Genomic DNA, 15,175 nt, shown 5'->3' on the forward strand with positions numbered 1-15,175 from the left:
TGATGTGGAATCACAAAGGGCAGAATATCAACACTGCTTTGCACAACATTACATCTTAAGTTGTACAGACACACACACAGAAATATTCCAGGACCAATATAAATTTTATGCATGTTTATTCATAAAAAAAAAAAAAATCATGTTTTTATCACAACGACATGATAAACATCAAAATAATCCAGAAATGTATCAGTTGAAAAAATTTTATTCATATATTAATACTGAAAAGAAATCAGACCTGTATTTAGATTAATATAGTGTCTAAAATGTAAATCCAACATGAAAAAATATTTTTAAGCTACCTTAATCTAGGACAAATCACTGTGTTCTGTCTGCTAGCATTTGACAAATCATTCTAATGCATCACAGACTTAAAAATACTTTCTTTTCCTGATTAAAAATATCTGACACCCTGTTGCTTTCAGCTTTTCCTCATCTATTCCAGAAATGATCGATCACATGTAATATGTACAGTACATGCCCAAAGACACACTTACAAACAGACAAACACATCCATGCACTTTCAGACGAGCTTGCAAACACACAGACACACACAGCAACGGCACACAACTTTAACTGACACATAGACAGACATGCACACACATCCCAGCTCCCGAAACAAACATGACACAGCAGACAGAAGCCTGGGAGAGCTCACATGCACCCCTGGGAATTTCTAGGGTTAGTCTCTCTCTGATCTGACATGGACCCATGATATCATGCTCATATCATATAGCACCCACAGGCCTTTATGAAACAGCTCACCCAAAAATGAAAATTAGCTGAAAATGTACTCGTCCTCAGGCCATCCAAGATGTATGAGTTTGTTTTTCACTGGAACAGATTTGGAGAAATTTAGCATTTAGCATCACTTGCTGACCAATGGATCCTCTGCAGTGAATGGGTGCCATCAGAATAAGAGTCCAAACAGCTGATAAAAACATCACAATAATCCACAAGTAATCCACAGCACTCCAGACCAGCAACGAATGTCTTGTGAAGCAAAAGCTGCGTGTTTGTAAGAAACACATCCATCATTAAATCTTTTTAACTTTAAATTAGCCAAAAGATCAGTCCATAGTCCATAATAATGTTTTGGCTTGGAATCAGGGTTTGATCCATGCATATTTCTCTACTGATTCAGACAACACAACTTTTTCCCTGGAGAAAGCAAAATTACGGATAGAGGACTTTTAGCCGAAAGCAGCAGTTTGATTTTAAAAGTCTTGATGATGGATTTGTTTTATTACAAATATGCAGCTTTTCACTTCACTTCACTGTTTGAACTCTCGTTCTGACGGCACCCATTCACTGCAGAGCATCCATTGATGGAATGCTACATTTCTTCAAATCTGTTCTAATGAAGAAACAAACTCATCTACATCTTGGATGGCCTGAATGTGAGATACATTTTCAGCAAATTTTCTTTTTAGGGTGAGCTCTTCCTTTCAGAGTGGTGTTCTCTCGTACACTGCCTTGTGCAACGAATCGCTTGTCACAATGCATTTACAGCCATATTATAGCCTTTAAGATGCACAGAATTAATAAAATATGACACATACAGTAACCCCTCAAGCTAGCAGATGCAATTCTGATGCAAAAGGCCAGGCAGACAAAGATCAAACAATTTAATTAATATCAAACCTTTTTGACATTCCTGCTTTATAAATCAAAAGCAGGTTTTTCAGAAAAGCACAAAACATTTCTGGAAATATCCTCAAAAATCGCATAGGCATAAGAAAGAGAGTACAACCACAAGATGCCAGAACAATCTGAAGAAAACACAACCGTGCTGGTGATGTGATGCCATCTGCTAAAATGTAGAACATAATCTGGATACGACTGGCAGGCAAACAGCTGGAACTTCTGCAGGAATGTTAATGGAATTTACTGACGTGACATTTAACGTCATCCAGGCCGAGTACAGTGCCGTGATCAGTGTTGTTGTTGTTGTGATGTTTCTTGTTGGAGCAGCGGCACAACCTGTATTTCATTACCTTGACAGACAAAAAGGAAGACAAAAAGATGCTGTAATATTGTCTTTGAAAGGCTAGTTCACTCCAAAATGAAAATTTGTCATTTACAATTCAATCTTTTGCTCTCCAAAGCTGCATTTATTTGATCTAAAATACTGTTAAAAACACTAATGTTTTTGAAATATTATTTAAATTTAAAATAACAGTTTTTTGTTTTAATATATTTTTTAAATGTAATTTATTTCTGTGATGCAAAGCTGAATTTTCAGCATCATTACTCCAGTCTTAAGTGTCACATGATTCTTCAGAAATCAATCTAATATACTGATTTGAATGGCAGTGTATATAAGCATGGCATTTTATAATGGGTTATGTAGCGAGATATTTTTAAGTGAATAAAAATACTACAGAATAATATTCTTCCACAGAAGAAAGAATATCATGTGGGTTTGGGTCATGAGGTTGACAGAGTTTTCATTTGTGGTTAAAATATTCCTTTAGTAAAAATGTCACCACACAAATCCCAGCAGAAATGTTTATGACAGGACAAACACAGCCATACAGATATGTTATAACTCTTACCTCATAAAGGTAGTCAAAAAGCTCCAAAATCGTAAGAATGCTGGCTCCAATGAACAGCCCCATCTGTCCTCCGATATCACCTAAAACACACAAACACACAGACTGAACATTTACATTTCACGAAGAAAGCCTGAGATGTGCAAAACACATTGCCACAATTTTAAGGTGTTGCTATAAATTCACTAAGATGTTTTGGCTAATTTCTAGGTGGCTTCTTATACAAGTGTGTGATATTCTCTCTTTGGTTTTGAAATAAATTAATACTTTTATTCAGCAAGGATGCATTAAATTGATCAAAGTGACAGTAAAGACATAATGTAATAAATGCTGTTCTTTCTATTCATAACAAAATCCTGAAAAATTGTATCAGTTTCCAAATCAGCATAGAATGATTTCTGAAGGATCATGTGACACTGAAGACTGGAGTATTGATGCTGAAAATTCAGCTTTAAATAAATACATTTCAGCTTTTATTAAATTAAACTAAATAATTTACCTTTTTTTAATATATTCAAATAATTTGAAATTACAATAATATTTTCTGTACAATATACTGTATATATAGTGTTTACTCACCCAACAGACCGGCCACCTCATAGGCTTTCTTCTGCTCAATGGTTTCATAGTTCAGAGCCTCAAAGAACACGTCCAGCACTAGAACATTCTCCCTGACAGCACACACAACACGGTTTAGGATGCTTTTGGCAATCCAGTTTGGCAGATTATAAACTAAAATGCTAAAGTGACACATTATCCAACCCTTTTGTCTTTTTAAAAATACACAGCACACTGTTGTACTGGTATCTACACAGTTAATCAATTAAGGGTGCAGTATGTAATACTTGATGCTCATGTGAGTTGCCAGATCAAAGACACACAACAGGAAAAAGTGATAAGCTGATAATGGAAATAAACAAGCTTTAAACTGTGATTTATTGCAGTTTTAGTATGCCTCTGGTAACAGAGCTTTTTAGATGGGTGCTGAGGTTTTTTTAGGTTGGGCAGACCCTGTGATCTCTGAACCAGTTTGAGCTTTAAGTAATTAATTTCCATGGCTGCAATAGGTAATTTTTTTCTGCCAACTGGTAACCGGGGCTATTGAAATCCTATTGGGTGAATTGGCAATGAGCAGAATCACACAGACCAAAACAAAAACAGCCATTCCGACACAGAACACACATTTCAGAGTAAAATAACTGGCTGTAGCATTGTGTTTCAGAGCAATAGGTATGTGAACTAGTTCTAAACTCTAAATATCTGTAAACATGGCATTTTTATGCTTTAGTACAGTCAATTACATACAGCACCTTTAAGAAATGTTCGAAACAGTCATTGTGATGGAAAACTGTACTTCAGCAAGGTAACAAAGCAATCAATGATTATGAAACACTCACGTTATGTATTTCTCAGATTTGCTGTACTTCTTTGCGAGATATTTGACCGATGCTTTGCTGGGGATCTTCACAAAGGACATCTCTTTACTGTAGCGCGTGATGTTGCACGGAGTCTCACATGAGCAGTAGTCACTGTCTCTCTCCACCAGGAAATCTGTGCAACCAGAACAAGGTAAATTATAGCACTGTAAACATTAAAATCATGGCTGATCTGAAGGATAAACTGTGTTCCTGACACTGATTCATGATAAACGTCACTTACCTAGTGCTGGATGTGCACATTCTTTATATAGCACAGGAGTGCAGTACTGCGCATCACCTGCAGGGGCAGTACATGTCTTAAGTATAGTTTGCTCAAAAATCTATTCTGTCATAATTTTCTTAATTTTCAGAATTATCGCCTTTTCTCAAAAAATGACTTTTTTTTTCATTGAAATAAAGCTGAAATAAAAATAAATATTGGATGAAAAGTGGAAACATGGCAACTTTGAAATAAATACATTCAAGTCTGATGGAATGATGGAGTATGATGGAGTATCAAGGGCGATAGCTTAACATTAGTCATAACTCAAACATTAATAATTTAATTAACTAATATTAACCAAGGTTAATAAATGCTGCAGAAATATATTGCTCATTATTATATTAACAAACAAGACCTTGTTGTAAAGTGTGACCAAAAAAACTAATAAAAATAACAAAAGCACATAAAAGATTACTAAAATAAATCATAAGATCAAAACGTTCTTAACACACAGTCCTTCTCAATTCATAATAAGTATTAAAAACCTCAAGCACTTCTTGTGCATCATAACAGAGTCCTTAAATTGCCTCGAGTTAAAATCCCACACTGATATATGTTAATTTAGCCTTCTGTAATCAACTAAATTAGATTTCAGTGCCAGTGGCAGTTTAACAGGAGCAGGTTTAATTAGGTTTCACTCGCTTGATTAACTTGACCTCAACACAGTTGTGAACTCTGCTAGTATGTTAGAAATGTGACTGTTAAGCATAATTACAACAACTGAAATCTAGAATGTGCACAATTATTAAAGACTTTAGGGTCAGTTTGAAGCATTTATGTAACATGACAATTTACTGTCCCACTATATAAACACTTCAAACACTAAAATTGAACTTTGTCATTTTGTCAAGTGACATAAGAAAAAGAGAAGGACATAGACAATTTTATACTTTGTATTTATTAATATCTTTTACTTTTGTTTCCCATTTTTATTAAATTTTTGTTTGAAACATTTTATGTGCTTTCTGTATTGTCATTTTTATAATTTTTTAAAAGACTGTATTATATAGCTTTTGAAATTTTAGTTTTAGTGTTCGTAACTTTAGTACTCTCAAACTATTTCAGTTAGTTGCTCTTAAGTTTTAGGTTTTCATCTAATATTTATATTTTATTTCAGCTTTATTCTCAATTATTGAAAAAAAACTTTTGTTTGTAATAGTTTTAGTTAACAACAACAACACTGACAGACATCATGTAAAGCATTTTGACATTTAATTGCACAACACGGACAATAAATGATCCACTATTTCACGGACCTGATGGACTCTTCTGAAGCGAATCATTACAGTAACTACAATATTAGAGTAAAGTGCTGTAAATGTAATGCTGGAATCATTGCAGTGGCTAACCAGGCATATGCACCATGCGGCAGTTGCAGTTTTCCACCAGGTAGCGCGTCTCGCAGTCCGTTCGACAGGCGCTGATGCTGTACACTTTAAAGTAGTCTGAGCTCGGCGGGGTTGACTTGCAGCTGCCCCACGGAGCAGGAAGATACACCAGCTGAAAAAGAAATAGTACTAGAGTAAAGAAACAACAAACACAAATATATAAAGCATGTATTAATGTGACACTCACTCGCTGCTCTTGGCAAGAAACGAATGTCTGGAATCCTGGTGCGACTCCGAAACCCAACTGATCTATAAACGCAGGCTCGTCCTGACTGTGAATCTGAACTTTGATTCCCGCCTCAAACGACGAGTCCTCTGTGAGAGAAAACGAGAGCGTGAGAGGAAGGATATACAGTAGGAGTAGTGTGCACCTGGGGTGTTCCTCACCTGTCTCTCCCCACACAGGTAAATATTCGTCCTGCTGGATGTCCAGCATGATCTCCAGGCCGTTTCCCATCCCTCCCTTCACGCTGATCAGCGGCGCGCCGGTGTCACCCGAGTTAAAGGTGTAACACTTCCCGTAACGTGTGAACACCTGAAAACACACCAAAGAAAACTAATGTAAACCTTTCATAATAATGTTTGGTTTCTAATTGTGTTGTTTATTTGTACTGGGCCAGGGCTTTGGAAACAACACAAGTACTAGATTGTTCATTTGGTGTTACTTCTTACACAAAAAAATATTTTATTTTGCAAAATGAAGATAATGCGAGAGATGCTTGCATGTGGAAAAGTCAGCTTAGTTTATTAGGAACACTACCTCTACCTCAACAGATGGTTCATATATCACTGTAACTAAAATATGGATACATTTTAGGTCGGTGAGTCTCTTTTGCTCATGAAGGCTGTATTTATTTGACCAAAAATACAGTAAAAATATTGCATTACTTTGAAATATTATTACAAATTAAAATAACTGTTTTCTATTTGTATTGTATTCTATTTTTCTAATATATTTTTAAATGTAATTTATTCCTGCGATGCAAAGCTGAATTTTCAGCATCATTACTCCAGTCTTCAGTGTCACATGATCCTTCAGAAATCATTTGATGCTTAATAAACATTTTTATTGTTATCAATGTTGAAAACATAGACGTGGCTCGACATTTCAGTTTGTGGGTTAGCAACCCCACCAAAAAAGTTGAGCTGATTAATATTTGAGCATTTATTTGAAATAGAAATCTTTTGTAACATTACACATCACTTTTGATCAATTTACAACAAATGTTATGTTTAGATTATGGGACAAATAAATAATGATTTCTACTCAAGATTTTTGATTGCTTTTGCTTCCAGACCCTGATTTTATATTACATATTACATTACCCGAAACAGTGACAAAATTCATTTGCATACAAATATTAAAATGTATTAATGTTTCCATAATGTTTAATCCTCCAGCTTCACTTTATTATTGCTTTCAGAAAAGACACGCAGCCCTACTAAAATGATCCGAATGAAATAAAGAGGTATTACAGGAGTTACATGAGTAGCAATTCTAGTAAAACGCTCTATTATTGAAAACTGACATGAGACATAAACAATGAGAGAGCAGGAGAGGAATAAAAAAAATGAAAAGTTCATTGTAGACCTGCTGAGAGTTATTAAAGGGAGCCGGTTCCTATGGAAACAGAGATCCAAGTGTGTGAAACACGGAAACACTCGCACAAACACACACCGCACTCGGCCCGCTCGCTGTGTGCTCTGTGATTCGTTAATTAAACATTTAAAGCGTTTCAAGACATTTCTCTTTGAGCACGACTCCATCTGTTTGACTGTGGTGAAAACATAGTGGGAGATCCTGAGAGGTTTCCTGTGACCCGTCAGACCTGCGTCACGTGATTTTATTTTACAGCAAAAGGGACTTTCAGAAGCATTAAAGAAATTGTACAGATGGTCCTCGGCGAAAAATAAAAAATAAATAAATAAAAACATTCTGTCTGCCCCTTAAGTGCGTCGGCCTATCCGGAAAATGCCCGATATGTATGATTACCAATCCATCCCTGCACAACATCCTAAAAATATGCACAGATGTATACCAACATCTCACTATGTCAGATAACTAATGTTAATCATCCTGCAAAAAAAAAAAAAAAATGATCTAAGATCATCTAGCCTTGCCAAACTGAACCTGCTTCTCTTTGGCTAATTTTTCGAAGGTTAGTCAGCTATAGGCAAGTTTTGGAAATCAGCTTAACCAGCACAAACCACCCTGGACAGTTTTGTTCATCAGGACAGGATGAGATATGTTATCTATATAGCCACAAACCCTGTAGAATTTCTTTCCACTTCCAATCAGTCTGACTGCCTGAATCATGGCTATGCGTGATATGAGAGACCTGTGAGCTGCAGGAGCTGAGGAGAAATCATTAAACAGCAGAGAGAAAGATAGATGGAGGACACTGACAGGCAGAGAAACAAACTGATATAAATGATCATGTTCTCTGGCTGATAAATTGAAAACAAGACACATTGCATTCATTGAACATTGCACAGGTAAGCATCGCTCACATCTGAAAAATGCAAACTGTTGCATCAATTATTGCATCAGCATAGCACGCTAAAAACATTAGAAAAATGCCAGTTCCTTATTATTTCGTCACTACCAACTTTTTAATGTACGTCTAAAAAGCATTTTAATGGGCTAATTGTGTTAAAGATGCATAAATTAGTCAGTTAGTAGCATTTGATAGCCTGTGCATTTCTCATTGGTCTTTATTCTTTATGTAAACACCTCCCCTCCCCCTGCACCACCATCATCCGCTCTCTCCTTCGGCAAACACTCTGGAGTCCAATTAACTATCATGATTAACTGTAAACATCATTTACGTGGGAAGCACAGACAGCATGCAAAGGCACTTTAATCACTGTCTCATTACCATGTGAGATTATTCATTGCAAATTAATTTATTCATCTGCGACTGAAGATCTGATAAAATTGACTTAGTTATTAAAGAAGTCTCTGTGCAGGAAAAAAAGGAGTGTGTGATTTTTGACTAGTATTTTCTGGTTTCTCTTATGTTTGCCAATGTTGCATTTATTTGACCAAAAATACAGCAAAAAGTAAAATTGTAAAATATTTTTACAGTTTAAAATAACTGTTTTATATTTGAAAACATTTTAAAATGTAATTTATTTCTGTGATACAAAGCAGAATTTTCAGCATCATAACTCCAGTCTTCAGTGTCACATGATCTTCAGAAATCATTCTAATATACTGATTTGATTTGCTGCTCAAGAATAATTTCTTCTTATTATAAATGTTGAAAACAGTAGTGCTGCTTCATATTTTTGTGGGAAATGAGATACATTTTTTTTTCAAGATTATTCAATAAACAGAAAATTCAAAAGAACAGATTTTTTTTGTAACATTCTACTTGTCTTTACTGTCATTTCTGGTCGATTTAATTAATCTTTGCTGAATAATAGTATTAATTTATTTAAAGAAAATATTTCTGCCCCCAATTTTAGAATGGCAGTGTATAAACATAAGGCAAATTCATGATAAATTAAATTATTAAAAATATATATATTACTCCCCCCCCCCCCCCCCCCCACCATGTTGTAGAAAGAGTCCATATCATGTTATTTGTTGGAAGTTACAATTTCAAATAATGTCAGTTTTTTTAAATAGAGACATTTTTTTTTTATTTATTACAATTTTATTTATTATTACAATTATTGTGCACAAAGTGTGAGTAGACAGCTAAATATTAAATTTTAAAATAATTTAAATAATTTAAGAATGATAATTAAAATAGCTTTTTACTAAAATTCATGAAATATAAATTCAACAGAGTACATAAAAATTATGATAGAAATTATGGATACAGAAGATTAAGTCAAGGCCTCTAACAGGCCAAAAAAACTAAAATAAATAATAATAATAATATTTGATGTTTTTTAAAGAACTTGCTACTTCAATTTAAAAAAACGTTTTAATAGGTCACATGACAAAAACATAAGATTTATGCCTCCAATGAAAAAACACCACCAAGCGCAGCCTATTTGTGGAAAGCGCCAAATAAAGCTGTTTGGAGAGTATATAAACAGCATTTCAAGGCCAATGAAGCAAACAATTCCCCTCCCAGAGCGAAACCCATCAAGCATTTAATTGTAGCTACACAGAGCTGAAAACCACAAAATAGAGCTGGCTAGCCATGAAGACAGACCGAGGAGAGCCATCCCTCAAACTCCATTAACAATTACAAAAAAAGAGTCTGGTGCACTTCACTGTGCTATTTTTTCAGTAAAGACCGAGATAAAGAATAGACTGTCCCAGGCACTCTCTCACACACATCACACCAAATCTAGTATTTAACACTGACCTATTTTAAAGGCTGCAGGGTATTTTGAACCTGTAGTGGGAGTTTAAAGCAGCCTTGAGCAGTCGCAATTTGTAGGCTTTCTTCAAAGCCTGGAATGGAAGATGAGCTACAGTCATCGGGGAATCAGAAACATGCAGAGGTTTCGCGAGACTCTTTGCTCACCAGGGAACTTCTAATGCTGTTATACAAGCATTTATATTTAGAGAAGGAAAAATCCCTGTACAATATGCTCATGTTGGCATTTGGGTAAGTAGGGCATTATCACCAATGCACACACACGCACGCATGCATAAACACACATAAAAGACTTCAGATGCTTCAGACGGGTTGTCGCCATGGAAACTTGGAGAGAAACGTGGTTACATCACCAAAGCAACCTTTTCATCAGCGTAGTCCTCACAGTGTCATAGTGAACTCTTGCTCCAACGCTCGTTTTCAGTAATGAGCTGCTACTCACATCTGCTCTCATCGCTTACAGTTAAACAGTAAGGTTTGAGTCACTGGCTTCCCAAACACAGAAAGTACTGTAGCAGTGGTTTCAGACGGCAGTACCATGGTACACTGATATATATACCATGGTATTTAATGATTACATTATCTTGCATTACATGCACGAGAATTACACTGTACAAATAATTTTTCATGGTTGTAAATAAAACAAGATTATTGGAGTAGGTTTTACAAGAAAATTTTAGACGCTTGTTTACTACATGGGATATTTTTTTTAAGGTAGTTGCGACTTTTTCTTACAATTTAGACTTTTTTCTTTGTAAATCTGAGTTTATATCTTGCAATTTAGACTTTTTCTCACAATTCTTTGTTTATATCTCACAGTTCAGACATTTGACTCATGATTTTTATTTTATATCTCATAATTCTGGCTTTTTTTTGCAGTGTTAAGTTTATTTCTCACAGTTCAGACTTTGCCCCTCACAATTCTGAGAAAAGGGGCAGAACTGAGAAGTGTAAACTCAGAATTCACAGAAAAAAAAGTCAAATTTTCATGTTTAATAAAATTTAATTTTTTCACTATCTTTGTGAATTATTTATTTTTTTTGCTAGTTCCGAAGTAACCATACACAAATGTGTTTGAAAGACTTCATGGAATATGCTGTACTGCAGAAGATTTTTAATTTTTTTATTTTTTTTCTGGGTGAACAAAACGTTTTTATCTGATATGATTCACTATGATAAGTCTAAAATAATAAATATATATGTTTTGCATGTTTACATCTTTTAAAGAAACAAAGGTTCTGCTTCTGCTTTGATGGATAAGAAAATTGCTCAAATAGCACATTTTTCAGATTATGCATCATAATAAAATTTCAATGCACTTCTATTCACACAACAGCTGTTGCTCTGCACGCAAACATCCTTATAGTTGAGCTCTGGTTTTGCCATGTTGCTAGACACATAAAAAAAAAACAATATTTTCTTTGGTCCTTTCTGTTAGTGTTGTGAAATGAAAGCGATAAAACAACTCAGCAGCACAATGGGAACCCTGGGAAATCTCGAGAACTACAAACTTGATCCCAGCAGCGTAAATGATTGGACTGTCAAATATCACACCCCAGCATTTGGCTGAAACCTAGAAAAAGCCTCCAGCGCTCCGTGAGAGATTCGCATCAAATAAATACACCAGGGCTGCAGAATGGACTTGAAAAAGGAAAAAGAGCTCAAAGAACTTTATCACTGTGCATCCCTAGAGAGCCTCACCACACTGAAGTCTTCAGGGCGACACGGTGAACCTCTGAACTGGCAGGAGAGCAGCATGTCTTTTATGTCATGTCCGGTTCTATTATAGAACTCCCACATGTTGAAGGGACGCGGCTTGAAGGAGCGAAAGTCTGCTTTGCTCTTGAGAACCTCCATCACGCTTTCTTCAACCAGGTGAGTGTCCCGTATCTCATGTCTATAGAGACAGACAACAAAAAAACAGTTTAAACCAGTTTAAACCAGTCAAGGCAAGCAAACTTTAGCCTGGTTTAAGCTATTAATTTCAACAAGGTTTTTTGTTTGTTTTATTAATTGTTAAAGTTGGCAAGAAATTGAAATTCATATCTAATTTCAAAATGCATCTTATTCATCCTTTTATGAAACATTTATCCATGCATATGTTTTCTATGTTCGTTTTTTTGTTTTTTATTTAACTCATAATTCTTAATCGAAATGCCATAACTCAATCATCATTGTGAAAAATTATCTTCAAAATATCTTCTTTTGTGTTCCACAGATAAAAAAAGGACGTTATGCAAATCAGGGTTTTATCATTAACTAAAACTATTAAAAATCTTTTTGTTAACAGAAATAAAGCTGAAATAAATAACAAATATACATTAGGTGAAAAACTAAATTAAGTTCAAATTAAAGTGAAAATACAACAAATATGAATAAAAATGATATAAAATAAAACTAAAATAACACTAGGATATATGTCACATAATGAAAATAAAAATAAAAAGATCTGTTGCAAAATTCTTCATCTTTGTTTGTGTTCCACAAAAGAAAGGAAGGTTTGAGTAAATGAGGGCAACAGGTGCTACACAGATAAAGAAATGTCAAATTTAGAAGCAAACTCTAGGTTGAATCTCAGTTTGTCTACACTCATAACTGAGCTCAAATAATGACACAATATCATTATTTATTTTATGCCTTTCCCTGGATGCAGCAAAGCTGTGCATGTTCTATTCAGCTGTCCTTTCAGGAAGATGAAAATATTCAAGGTTAATTCTCTGTAAACATGTCAAAAAGTGCCACACTGGACTGAATACAGAATAAAACTGAGAAAAAGAGAGACAGTGTGTGTGTGTGTGTGTGTTTGTCAGAGTGCAGAAGCACTTGGAATGCAGAAGCAGGCATGACTGAAGTCCAATTCAAACCCACATCACATCACTTCACAGCTACCGGGTGTTACAACACTGCAGTAACTCAATCACCACTTCCTAATGCCAGATGGAAGATGATACTGATGCTTATGCTAAAGATATCATTTTACTTAAATATTTTACCATTGGATCTGCACCTCCAGTAGAGATCCATGTCATCTGACGTTACACGGTCAACGTGTCACACTCAAAAACAGGCTCTTTATTGGCATTTATGGTTCAGTAAAGAACCTTTTCGCATCTAGTGAACCTTTCCACTGGACAAAAGGTTCTTTAGATTGGAAAAACGCTCTTTAGATGATTAAAATCCTCTTAAAGGAAAGGTTCACCCTCTGGTCCTCCATGATGTAGATGAGTTTGTTTCTTCATCAGAACAGGTTTGGAGAAATTTAGTATTACATCACTTGCTCACCAAAGGATCCTCTGCAGTGAATGGGTGCCGTCAGAATGAGAGTCTGAACAGCTGATAAAAACACACCACTCCAGCCCAGTCCATCATCTTGTTAAAAAACTGCATGTATGTCATAAAAAATATCTTATTGATGATTTTACCTTATTTCAGACAATTGTTTCTGGCAAAAATTTGAGTCCTATATCAATAATATTGTTTTCTCCAGTGAAAAAGTAATCTTGTCTGAATCAGGAGAGAAATCTTCACAGATCAAGTCCTGTTTTAAAACCAAAACAATTCACAACAAATACATATATTGATGGATTTTGATGTAAGGGGTGGATTTTTTTCTCTGGAGGAAGCGTTATTGTGGATTAGTGACCTGTATTTTGGCCAGAAGCGATGATTTAAAGTTGAAACACCTAAATGGTACATACAGCTTTTAATTTCACAAGACATTCACTGATGGACTGGAGTGGCGTGGATTACTTGTGGATTATTGTAATGTTTTATCAGCTGTATGGACTCTCATCCTGACGGCACCCATCCACTGCAAAGGATCCATTGGTGAGCAAGTGATGCAACATTTCCCAAAATCTGCATCTGTTCTATGGACACAAATCTTGGATGACCTGAGCGTGAGTCATTTTCAGCAGATTTTCATCTTTGGGTGAACTACTCCTTTAAGAACTGATCACCGAAAGGCTCTTTTATGGAAGGAACAATGGTTCTTCTATGGCATTGATGCAACCCCCCCCCCCCCCCCATTGGAAGCTTTACTTTTAAGAGTGCACTTTCCTCAATTAAAAAATGAACAATAATCAGACTGCATCTTTCAATTTGCCAGAAAAGCACTTAGGATGAAGAGGCAGGAGTGACAGAAATATATACGATACCATGACTAAAGCATCATGGACTCCCCAGAACTCTGCTTTTTCATTTCCGTTTGTCAAGTTCAATAAAAGCACCCTAAACATTTACACTCCAGTGTGCTTGTGCATTCATGTGGGGAATACGGGAGCATAATCTACTGAGCGAGTGACTCATGCTCATTATTAAAACTTTACCACAGTCCCTCGACTGATACACATTCACCAACCTGGAGTTCAGCAGTGCCAGCAACTCGCCCGTGTGGTACAGATCGTTGCGTGTGATCCTGCTGAAGCGGATAGAGTTGAGGTTGCAAATCGTCACTGCTGGGAAAACCATCATGGGCGTCGTGATCTCATCCAGCTTTGTGACGTGAGGGTACTCCAGGTAGAACTGAATCCGGTCGATGCAGACGTACATGAGGAAGGTCAGTGAGCTGAGGAAAAACACAACCCAGAGGCAGCACTTGGCCGTGATCTTCTCATAGGAGAAGATATGAGAGATGCCGTGTAGAGTCGAGGTGTGAGCGAAGACTTGGAGAGGAGGAGGCTGGTCGTAATCAATGTCCATAGGTTCCACTTTAAGATCCATCACTGATGTCTTCATCACACAGCTCTTAAAGCTGTGAAACTCTTCCTGAGATGTTAAACACAGAGGGACATGTTTTACTTCAGTAGTTCTTGTGATCATAAGTGTGACATCCTTCAGCAAAGATGTCATCCTGGGATGAAACTATTAAGCTAGGCTGGAAACTATTATTGGTTAATAGTCTGTGAAACACAATGAAATGTTCTTTACTGTGGCAATAATAGCTGTTTTATTTTGAATTAACTTTTAATTTGACATTTCCAGTTTTTTTTTTATTCATTTTGTTATATGCTTTTGTCATTTTTATTAGTTTTTTTATAGCTTATTTTATTTTTATTTTTAAATTACTTTAAATAAATAAAAAATTCTGAAGCAAAATTTCTAATTTTCATTTAAGTTTTTAATCTAATATTATAGGTATATATTAAAGCTGCGGTAAGGAACTTTTGACGCTCTAGCGGTTAATAAA

General features: G+C 35.6%; 1 protein-coding gene across 1 annotated transcript; it reads right to left on the reverse strand.

The window, feature by feature from the left end:
• Positions 1 to 1,631: 1,631 nt before the first annotated feature.
• Positions 1,632 to 14,724, reverse strand: LOC113080122 (acid-sensing ion channel 1A-like). Its single transcript, XM_026252347.1, has 10 exons — positions 14,348 to 14,724; positions 11,689 to 11,884; positions 6,032 to 6,179; positions 5,832 to 5,959; positions 5,606 to 5,756; positions 4,215 to 4,271; positions 3,953 to 4,106; positions 3,135 to 3,226; positions 2,559 to 2,638; positions 1,632 to 1,997 (listed from the first exon to the last, which is right to left on the reverse strand). Exons 1-10 carry the CDS (start codon positions 14,722 to 14,724, stop codon positions 1,878 to 1,880), a joined length of 1,503 nt encoding a protein of 500 aa, XP_026108132.1. The 3' UTR covers positions 1,632 to 1,877.
• Between the last annotated feature and the right edge of the window lie 451 nt (positions 14,725 to 15,175).

The sequence above is a fragment of the Carassius auratus genome, unplaced genomic scaffold (assembly GCF_003368295.1).
Source record: "Carassius auratus strain Wakin unplaced genomic scaffold, ASM336829v1 scaf_tig00030267, whole genome shotgun sequence".
Taxonomy (NCBI): Eukaryota; Metazoa; Chordata; class Actinopteri; order Cypriniformes; family Cyprinidae; genus Carassius; species Carassius auratus.